The sequence below is a fragment of the Caretta caretta genome, chromosome 1 (genome assembly GCF_965140235.1).
Source record: "Caretta caretta isolate rCarCar2 chromosome 1, rCarCar1.hap1, whole genome shotgun sequence".
Taxonomy (NCBI): domain Eukaryota; kingdom Metazoa; phylum Chordata; order Testudines; family Cheloniidae; genus Caretta; species Caretta caretta.
In genome coordinates, this window is record NC_134206.1 from 56,758,859 (window position 1) to 56,769,915 (window position 11,057).

At 44.2% G+C, this 11,057-nt stretch overlaps 1 protein-coding gene across 4 annotated transcripts in view; it reads left to right on the plus strand.

The window, feature by feature from the left end:
• The window catches only part of INTS6 (integrator complex subunit 6), an 83,536-nt gene extending 72,651 nt beyond the window's left edge, over nt 1-10,885 (plus strand). For all 4 annotated transcript variants that reach the window (XM_075128328.1, XM_075128322.1, XM_048849077.2 and 1 more), the window contains one exon: nt 9,418-10,885. In XM_075128328.1, the coding sequence (XP_074984429.1) occupies nt 9,418-9,511 (94 nt within the window). In that variant the 3' untranslated portion in view covers nt 9,512-10,885. The remainder of the gene's footprint in view (nt 1-9,417) is intronic.
• The last annotated feature ends 172 nt before the right edge of the window (nt 10,886-11,057 follow it).

The following is an 11,057-nucleotide window of genomic DNA, read 5'->3' on the forward strand; positions in this document are numbered from 1 at the left end:
AGTAGTTTTTAAGTGAGGTGTAACTTGGGTATTCAAGACAAAAATCAGACTCCTGAAAGGGACACAGTAGTCTGGAAAGTTTGAGAGAGACTGTATTATAAAGACTGTGGGCCAGAATGTCAATGACGTAACTCAACATAAACTCATTAACGACAGTGGAATTGTATATAATGCTCAGGATCTGGCCTTATATAGTTTAATATGGGAGCATCATTCATCTTGCTCCAGAAAGATGTCCTTCTACTCCTCATGTTGGCTTTCTCCAGAAGGAGCTAAATCCACACTTCCTTAGTCAGAGGTTAGATCGATTTAGTGGGTAGTGGGCAAAATCCTGGTCCTTGTGCTTGTTATAGATAGGATGTCCCTGTCTCTATAACCATGGGAACAGTTCATGGAGCACCTGCACAGCCCTTCTGGCCTCCATGCCTTGCTAAACCCTCTCATATGCTATGCCACCCATCCTCAAATTCCTCTTCAGAAGTGTGCTCTAGCTTGTAAGGTGTATGGAGGCCTATGCATAGTGTTTGCTTCCTTACTTTCCCAACACAGTGAAATTATGCCAATTCTGTTGGTGTTAGGATCTCTTGCAGCCCTTAGTTGGGCTTGATGAGTTGTCCATTCAGAATTAGTGTCTTCAGGATGCTGCATAGTTTCTTTCCTCATTCGTCACTAATGGGTAATGCTCCCAGTCAACAGAATTCAGAGGCAGTGACCAGAGTTGCTGGAGCCTTCAGCAACAAGCCCTGCCCTTTAGCTCAGGACACCAGTTTTTCTGCCTTTGATGGTGGAACATATTGGCAGTTCAGCTTCTCTTGACTGTTTTATTCCATCATTTTTGTGCAGTAATATCTATACTCGTTCTTTGTTCTCCTCCTCCCCTGGATCTGGTTTTTGGCAGCCTGGTAGTTTCAATCACCTGACTCTGCCACTGCAGCATCTCCTCTCTGGGACTCCTCTTTCCATCTTGCACCCATCCTCCCCCTATGTATGGCAGAGCTATCCGGCCAACACTGGGCTAAATCTAAGCAGTGTTCTCAATATGAGGCAGCGTTTACAGGCTCTATAGAGGGTGAATTATGCCCTGCCTGTTCACAGCCATGTGACCCTTGCAGTGGTAGGGCACAGAGTTCAGAGTTGGACCAACATGTCTAGTCCTCTCATCTGCCCTGAGGAGCCATGAATCCAGTGCAGAAAAGCCTGCTCAGGCACTCCTGAGCAGTTTTTGGAGAGAGTCTAAGGACATTCTTTGGCCCCCTGAAGGGGCAAATCCTGCAACAGTCCAAGGTCAATGGGTACAAACCCCTGAAAGGATCCAAAGTCCCCCCAGATACTGAAGTGGGTCCAGAGCTTCCTGACAAAAGAACTTCTGCACAGCTCCCCTTCCTCCCACTGTGAACTAAGGGATTTTTATGATGCTACGGAGTAAGTCTCACAAACCTTAGATCTCTGGGTCCCAAAAAGGCAAAAGCAGGTATTACCTTTGCAAGGTAGCAGTTAGTATTGAACAAGTGGGATGAAAATCAGGGTTAGACCCCTTCTCCTTTTCCTTTTTGCCCTGAAGGAGTGTTTTTGGGGGCTTTCCTCAAGAAGATTTCTCAGTGCTCATATTAAGCTCATAGCTCTTCCCCACCCAGAAGCATGCAGACAAGCCTGTTACTGCTGTGCCTGTGAAGCCCTCCCTCAGGCTGCAGTGTAATGGAAATTGTACCTGTTTGGCTTTCAGCCCAGGGCCCCTCGCTCTGCCAGGAAAAGGGGCTTGGATTTCAGGCATCAGCAGAATGGGAGTTGGGCCTTCTGTTCATCAGCCAGGAATGGGCTCAGAGTCTAAGAGGAAGGAATGGGTCTCTCTCTACCCCTCCCCTTTTTCACAGGCTGGCTCCACATTAAAGTGTAAGGGGCATTTCATGCTGACTGACCAGAGCAGAGGCATATGAGGATTCCACTCTCCATGAAGCTGTAAATAAGAAATCTCCTCCAGGGTTCAAAATAACTCCCAATTTACTGAACAAAGCGCCAAATTTTATTAGGTTGCCCCTTGGGTGCTAGCCAGAGTGGAGGAGCAAGCAGGCAACCTTTCAGGCTTCTAGGGACCTCTAACAAGTTACTTCCTCAATTAAATTAAGGTATTTGTACCAATACTCTTCCCTAAGTGGTCCTCAGGCCAGGATGACTATCATGCTACCTCCCTCTGTGAACAACATGAGCAAATACCACACATGCACCATCAAACGCCACCCCCACCAAAAAAAAACCAAAAAAGCCTGCAGGATTTTGTAGGACAGGATGCCAGTAACTCATTAATAAAATATATTCCATTTCAAGCATTATTAGATACACAGCCTCCCATAGAAGCCTCTTTTGGGACATCGTAAAATCTGAATGAGGACTTCTGATTAAATCCAAATGTTAAACTAAAATGTATAAAAACAAATTTCCAAAGTTCGGTGCAGAGGTAGCTCCACCAGTTAAAGACAGTCATGTCTTCAGAAGGGGATTTTCTTCCAAAAGACACTGAATAATAATTTCAAACCCTCAGCTATATCCATTCAGACCAAAAAATGTTCATATATTTTTGTAAGGAAAGCCTACTAGGTGGCATGCAAGTGCTACATCGTCTAGGGCAGGGGTGAGCAAACTTCTTGGCCTGAGGGCCGCATCGAGTTTCTGAAGTTGTATGGAGGGCCAGTTAGGGGAGGCTGTGCCTCCACAAACAGCCAGGCATGGCCCAGCCCCTGCCCCCTATCTGACCCCCCTGCTTCTCAGCCCCTGATGGCCTCCCTGGGACTCCTGCCCCATCCACTCCCCCACACCCCCGCTCTTGGTCCCCTGATCGCCCCCACCGCCCCATTCACCCCCCCCCGGCTCCCTGTCCCCTTACCGCCCCGCACCACCCCATCCAACCTCTCCTCTCGTTCCTGACTGCCCCCGACCCCTGGATCCCTGCCGCAATTCAACCCCCGTGTTCCCCACCCTCTGACCGCCCCGACCCCTGTCCACATCCCTAACCACCCCCCGAACTCCCCTGCCCTCTATCCAACCTGCCCCCGCACTGCGCTGCCTGGAGCACCGGTGGCTGGCAGCACGGCTGCACCAGGAGAGGCAGCCGCGCTGTGTAGCACAGAGCACCAGGTCAGGCCGGACTCTGCAGCCCTGCCACCCAGAGCATTGTGTCACATGGTGGCGTGGCTGCAGGGGAGGGGCCGGGGGACAGCCTCAGGGGCTGGCCAGGATGGTCCCGCGGGCCGGATGTGGCCCATGGGCCGTAGTTTGCCCACCTCTGGTCTAGGGGTATGATTTTTTTTTGTCTGGAGTGAAACATCTCTGGTTTTTGACCTGATCAAGCCCTTGATGTGATTTTGTGAGAAGCGCACTGGCTTCTAATGTGGTAGCTACAAGGAAGCTGTGCACCTGTGAATACCAATCAGTCATCCTAAACACATACTTATAGGTGAGCAGCTGTTTGGAGAAACAGAGGAATTAGTTGCTGAGAATGCAGAGACGCTTCAACCCTCACTTCAAAGCTAGCATAGCAATACGTTTTTTGCTATCAACATAAACTCTGTCAAGGAAAGGACTATTTCCCCAGCAGAGCAAAAATTCTGAAGGAGAAGCTTCCAAGGATAGATTGATAGAATATCCTCCAAACTAACAAAATCCTCAGCATGAAAAAGAGCATTTGTATATGAGAATTCACAATTCCTGTATAAGACTCTTCCTTCTGATCTACCCTCTGCATCCAGAGTCTTAAGAAATGACTGCTAGTAGTCACAGGAAGGCATAGGTCATAGGTTGTTATATCAGTCACTTCCTGGCAGTAGTCATCCGTAGCTAGTTATCTCCAAAGGCTGGGGTTTCTGGTGCTACACATTGGCTTCAGCCCCTTAATAGGTTAACCCAAATGTGCCTGCAGAATTTATTTTGTATAACAATTTTGCAGTGTATCATGTGTGCAGTTCCTTGTCCTCTAAAGGACAAGGAACTGCACACCTGATACAATGCAAAATTAGGTATCATTCTCCCATCACATCTGAATGTCCCTTTGCGGGCAAGTAAGTACAAACATGCTGAAAGCAAACCCAATTTTCACTCTAGACCCTTGCACACTCACTGTGGAAGCAAGCCTATCAAGTAGGGAGCATACTTGAAAGACACATTTTCCAAAATTTTAGAGTATGCATCCTTTTAACTCCCTTTTATAGTTCTGAGTGGTGTGTTTGAACCAACCCCTGCCCTAAATGTGACCATACAGGATTGGACCGGTGTCCTGTATGACAGTGGCCAGTGCCACTTCAGAAGAAAGTACAAGAAAACCATGTAGCAGGCAATTCATTGTGGTTACTGGAGAAGTTTGTTGCTTCCCATTGGAGGTTGGCTTATGATTGAGGTATGAATGTTTATATTGCTTCCAAAACTAGGAAGTAATCAAAGGACAAACATTTCCAGGCCAGTGGAAATAATGTCCTGGACGGAGAAGAATCTGTTACCTTTCAAGACAGTTAACATAAAGGCTACAGGAAAGGGGAGAATTGAATTCCTCTTCCAATGCTACCCCAGAAGTCACTTGTAGTAAGGACCAGACCTCCTCTTGAAGTATGGACTCCTTTGTCTGGACTAGGAACAGCTACAGTTAACTACCTGGCTACTGGAAGAGAAATGTAGTTTAGTATGGATTTTCCATTAGCTTCTTCATACATTTTGGTATCTAGACAGAACTCAATCAGGAAATTGCATTCATTGATCTGGTCAAACTTAGGTTTCTGGTGCAAGAGGAAACAAAGCTCTGGAGGCAGGGACTGCTTCTTTGTTTGCACAAGGCCCAGCACAGTGGGGCTCTGGCCTCTCCGCTATACAAGAACTCCATCGTGGTTGACATGAGGAAAAGGTTATTCTTATAGCTCCAGACACCTTTGTTTAAGGGGAGTTCCTCTTTCCGCAGTTCCTGGGACATATTGCTTGTCGACCTAAGTTACACTACTCCAGCTACGTGAATAGTGTAGCTGGAGTCAACGTAGCTTAGGTCGACTTACACCGGTGTCTCCACTGTGCTGGGTCGATGGGAGACTCTCTCCAGTGAACTTCCCTTTCTCTTCTCAGACAGCTGGAGTACTAGCAGTGGCGTAGCCAGGTGGAGAAAACAGGGGGAGTGGAGATAAAAAAGGCACCACCCACTTGTACTCACCTGGCAGTGCTCTGGGTCTTCAGCGGCACTTCGGCGTCGGGTTCTTCACTCGCTCCGGTCTTCGGTGGCACTGAAGGATGCCCGCCACCGAAATGCCGCCGAAGACCGGAGCAAATGAAGACCCGGAGTGCTGCCTGACCCGCCGCCCAGAGCGCCGCTGGGTGAATAAAAATTCAAAAGGCGCAAAAATTTTTTAAAGGCGCAACTTGTGCTCTGTGGGGGAGTGGCCACTGCCCCGCTCCTCCCCAAGCTACGCTACTGAGTACTGGGGTCGACCGGACAGCACTCGGCCGTCAATTCAGCAGGTCTTCGTTAGACCTGCTAAATTGACCCCTGCTGCGGCGATTGCAGCAGTGTTGATTTCCCCATAGTGAGGACAAGCCCATAGTTCTCCCATTGTTTTGTTCTAACCCTTAGACCTCCTTTGGAAGGTTGTGGTATAAATGGGTATTCTGAGGGCTCTAAAGATGTGTCTCAAGAATACCAAGCTAGTAACAAAACAGCTTCTGTAATGCCTTACTTGTTACCCAGAAGCCAATAACACAGTTCCCTTAAAGCAACCCAGCCTTGTTGCTTCCTCCCAGACAGCCAAGTCAAATATAATGAGGATTATTGAAAAAACTTGTTCATCATATGAAAAAGTTCTATCAATGCCAGTTAATATTTCAGTTCTTACCCAAATACATGCTTACAGTCAATTCTTATTAACTAAACTAAAATTTATTTAAAAAGAGAGCTGAGTACTGGTTAAAAGACATACATACAGATGTGAATATAGTTCTTAGATCAGTCTCTTAGTAGAGATGATGAGGTGTAGAGTTGCAAAGAGTTCTTTCAGAATTAGTCCCTAGGTTCACAAAAAGAAAAGGAGTACTTGTGGCACCTTAGAGACTAACCAATTTATTTGAGCATAAGCTTTCGTGAGCTACAGCTCACTGTATCAGATGAAGTGAGCTGTAGCTCACGAAAGCTTATGCTCAAATAAATTGGTTAGTCTCTAAGGTGCCACAAGTACTCCTTTTCTTTTTGCGAATACAGACTAACACGGCTGTTACTCTGAAACCATAAAATTAGTATTACCTCTCATTCTCTAATAATACACGTTTACATTTCAAAGTTCTAGTCTATCTAACATGGCTGTGTTAGCTATTTATAAGGAATAGCCCTAATTACCATTTATATACTTCTCTAATATGTCTTTAAAGGTTGAATTAGGGTCATTTAGCCTACAAGTTACTTAACCCTTTCTGGCCCTGTGTCACACCTGCCCATCCTGGCTAATAGCTGTTGACAGACTTGTCCTCCATGAACTTATCTAGTTCTTTTTTGAACCGTGATAGTCTTGGCCTTCACAACATCCTCTGGCAAAAAGTTTTATAGGTTGTGCATTTGTGTGAAGAAATACTTCCTTTTGTTTTGAACCTGCTGCCTATTAATTTCATGTGGTGACCTTAGTTCTTGTATTAGAAGGAGTAAATAACACTTTCTTATTTACTTTCTCTACACCAGTTACGATTTTATAGACTTCTATCATCTCTCTCCCCCCACCCCCCTCCCACCCCTCCAGTTGTCTTTTTCCAAGCTGAAAAGTCACAGGTCAGGGCAACTACATCTGATTCCCATTAGTGGTTCAGCAAGAGCACCCATTCTCAGGCTTCTGGTTCTCTACCCATTGCCTTTCTTGTGTAGAAACATGTATCTCTCTCCTTTTTGACAGGTTAAACAGTTCCCTGCCTTCACTGTTATTCCCAGCAGCATAGACTTTCTAAACAGACCTGCTTGCTTTCTCTTCAGAGACTAGTAGTGTAACTGTCCACAGTTAAGCTATCTCACGGTTCTTCTAAGCAAGCATATTTGATTAAAATAAAAGCACTACAGAGAAAACAATAAAATCTACAAGCATGCTAATAAACCTACCAGAAATCACCCACCCCAACATGGGTTCTGGTAGGAATATTCCTTTAAAGCCTCACCCAATGGTTTCCCTGTGGTTTCAGTTTCATCCAGAGAAGCTGTGTAGCAAAATAAGATTTCTTTCTGTTAGCAGCCTCTCTCCTCATTTAACTCACCCCAGTGGTCTGGAAAGTGACCAGAATACAAACTGAAAATTTTCTCTAAAGTGAGACTTAAACATATAATTTTTGCCTTAAATTGATTGTTATTAAGTTGTTGTCTTACTGCTAATAATTGGTAGTTGAAAAGTTTCAGCCATGTTGGAAGAACTCTGCTGAAGGGTCGGGCTGCCCCTCTGAGCGGATCTGAGCTCCTCTGCCTGCCCCTCATGTCAAACCCAGATACATGGGAGCCTTGACTCTCTGAGGGGTCCTAACTCCTTTCCCTGCCGTGTGTGTGCGTGCGCACGTGCTGGAATTTGCGGGTGGGTAGTGCATGATGTGGCTGCCCCCCTGGATGGGAAGCTGAGAATAGGCATGCTTGGAACATGCACCAAGCACATAGTGCTGAGACCAAGGCCAGGAGTTGGGAATAGGCATGCTCGGTGCGTATCACAGACTCATAGCACTGTCACTGAAAAGTGGGGACGGAAATACCTATTGAGATAAATGGAACAGTTTACATGTCTCAGAGCTTTCTTCATGGAGTGTTCTCATTCAGCGCAGAACATCTCATTGAGATGAATGGGCCACTTCACACCTGTCTGAGCTTCCTGTGCTGCAGATGGATATGTAGAGCCCCTTCCCCACACACTAGGCCCAGATTCACAGGGATTTTTTCTTTCTACTCTCTTTTCCTGCTTACAGCTGATATGGGCACTTCTCAGACACACCACCTTCCCACCCCTACAAAGCCAGGGGTGTGGAGAAGGGTGAAGCTGCTGTGTGGGGGAGGAGGGGAAAGGGCAATAGGGGAATGGGTTTCAAATCAGTAGGATGTGAGGAGCTGAGGTCAGAGCAATGGTATAATGGAGGGAATGCTGGAGCAGTGGTATGAAGTCTAAGCATTATCTCAGGAAAAAGAAAAGGAGTACTTGTGGCACCTTAGAGACTAACCAATTTATTTGAGCATAAGCTTTTGTGAGCTACAGCTCACTTCATCAGATGCATTCAGTGGAAAATGCATCCGATGAAGTGAGCTGTAGCTCACGAAAGCTTATGCTCAAATAAATTTGTTAGTCTCTAAGGTGCCACAAGTACTGCTTTTCTTTTTGTGAATACAGACTAACACGGCTACCACTCTGAAACCTGTCATTATCTCAGGAGTATCTTGTGCCCTTCTAGAAAACAGAGTTCAGCAAAACTCTAACTTCTGAAAACCAAGGAATATAGAATTAATGTGCATGCCAGCAAAACCTTAACTCTGCTGCCCTGGAGCTGGTAGTAGCCAATGGGAATTATCTACATGCACACCAGGTGTAGCTGTACTGAATGTTTAGAGGATTGGTTGGTGCAGTACGGCAGAGCTTGATTGTGATGTGAGATCTAGGGACTTCTGCACCCCTGTCTTTGTCCCCCTCTGTGTGTGAATAAAGGAAAGCGGTACATGTGTACCTATTGAGATCCAATATGCTCCTTTTAGCAATGAGTTTGGAAGGTTGTGTTAGTAGTTGTGCACTAGGGACTTACTGCTATGGGGAATGTCCACAATGAGGCAGGATACGAGTGGTCTGTGGGTTTAATGGGGGGGGTGAGTGAAAGTGTGTTAAATAGCGTCTTGTGCATAAGGTGAAAGTGTTCGTAAAAGGGACTGAAATTGTAAAATTCAGCAGCAGGGGTATTTCTATGGAGTGGGCTTAAATATAGGTATCTCCTGTTCAGTACAGTTGTGTCCTACATTGGTCATGTGCCTATTCCTCGAGCATTCTACAGTGTCTGCAAAGGCCCTGTGCAGATATGTGCATTATGGATGTATTTGGTCATTGCTCAGAGTGTAGAGTTAAGGTTGCATTGGCATATATGTTAATTCTGTATTTCCTGGTTTTTAGAGGTTTGAGTTTTGCTGACTTCAACGTTCTGGAAAGGCACATGGTCGCTGGATAATCTTGACTCTGTTAATTAAGTTTTTGTCAGTGAATACATACACAGGAAAGAGGGTCAGAATAAATAATTGTGCTATGACAGTAGCTTGCCAGAACTTCTACAGACAAGAGTGCATATACAGTGAACCTCTGATGTATGTAGTGAAAAGTTTTCAGAGTTAAGGTCTAGTTTTGAAAATTCCATTTCTTTACACTGTCAGTTTAATATTAACAGCATTATTTTTATACTTCCTTTTCCGTTCAGGTTTAAAAAACGAATGCTGATAGAACAGCTTGAGGGTTTTCTGGAAGAAATCCATCGCAGATCCAACCAAGTTAACCATATCAACAGCAGCTAAGAGACGTTTTACACATCGAAAAGCCACAGTAGGGCACGGCTGTATTACCTGCATTCATTTTTGACATGCACTCTTGGCTCAAGTACCCTATCTGAAAGACTAAAAGCTGCCCTCTAGTATGATGGAAAAAGTATATGTAATCTTTTTCTTCATTTGTTATTTTTGTAATGTGAAAAATGTCACTAAAAGCATTTTTATTTAACAAACTAAGAACAGAGAATTTCTTGCTTGTCATTGACGTAAATGTCACTTTCCCTCAGGTTCTATTTTCTTAACCCAACCTTCAAAACTATCATCTCTGTTAAGGTTGAACTTTGCCAAAAAAAAAAAAAAAAAGGTAAAAAAGTTGCTTTGTAATTTCAAGAAAAGCACATACATTAAACAAGGTAATGTTTTGTATATACAGTTATTTTGGATATATTATTGTAAGTTGTACAAATGTATTTTGAAAAATATTTAAAAAAAGCACTTTTGTTATTCCATCAATAAAAAGCCCTCTATTTTAATCTTTGGTGGTTAGGAATGAGTACAGTTTTCACTGAAGTGGCTCATTTCTCTCCTCCCCTTTTTAGATTTACAGTTTTATTGTCAGTTTTGAGGAACCAGCTACAATTTTAAGCCTCATTGGAAATGCTGACTCCTTGGTTCTCAGAATAAGATATAAATTATGAAAAGAAACTAAGAAAGCTGCCATTTGGCCACATAGTTATGGTGATAAGTTGGCATAGCATCATGTATTCTAAGTCTTATTTTTACTGAACAGCGTCACAGATCTCATGTACTGTATTCACACCAGAGAAATGGCAAAATGTGGGATTATTTAATTTTTCTTTGAGATTTAACCATCCTTCCAGTTATGCCAACCTTATCCTTTGCTCCTTAACGAGGCTGCTTGTGTACCTAACCCTCTCTCCCTTCCCAGGCCCTGCACTGTAAAGTAAAAGAGAATTTTTTTGCTGTAAAGTCTGCATTGGAAGTAATGTATGTGGTGGTACTGATTCAGTTTAGGTGAGTAGAGACACTCAGACTATGTCTACTACAAGTGAAGGTGTGAGTGTAGCACAGGTATGCTTACCTGTGCTGTTAGCTTTAATTTAGCTCAACCAGGTGACAACAGTAGTGTAGACGTGGTGGCTCAGATTAGCAACTCAGGTACATAGAGTCCCCAGTGGGCTTGTACTCTGGTGTCTTGGTGCCAATTCCTTAACAGCCTGTCTCTCAGCTGGATTATTTCTTGGATGCACTTCAGGCTGCTTGTTTACCTCAGCACTTCAGCTTGATAATGTAACTGATTCTGGAACCTAATTCAGTTTTTAATTTTTTGTTTAAAATTTTAATTTCAGGAGCAGAAAATAAACCACCACTTGAAAAATAGCAGATAATGTAAAGCTTTGTGGTGGGTTGGTATTGCCTCCTCTCAGCTGATTGTCTTGTGAGCAAAGAACACAAGTAACTAATACATTCTGTTGGTTTTAGCTAGTCTCCTGTTACCTTGTGACTCCAACCATTTTTTAAAAAGAGTAAAAGATGCTTTTATACAGCAACA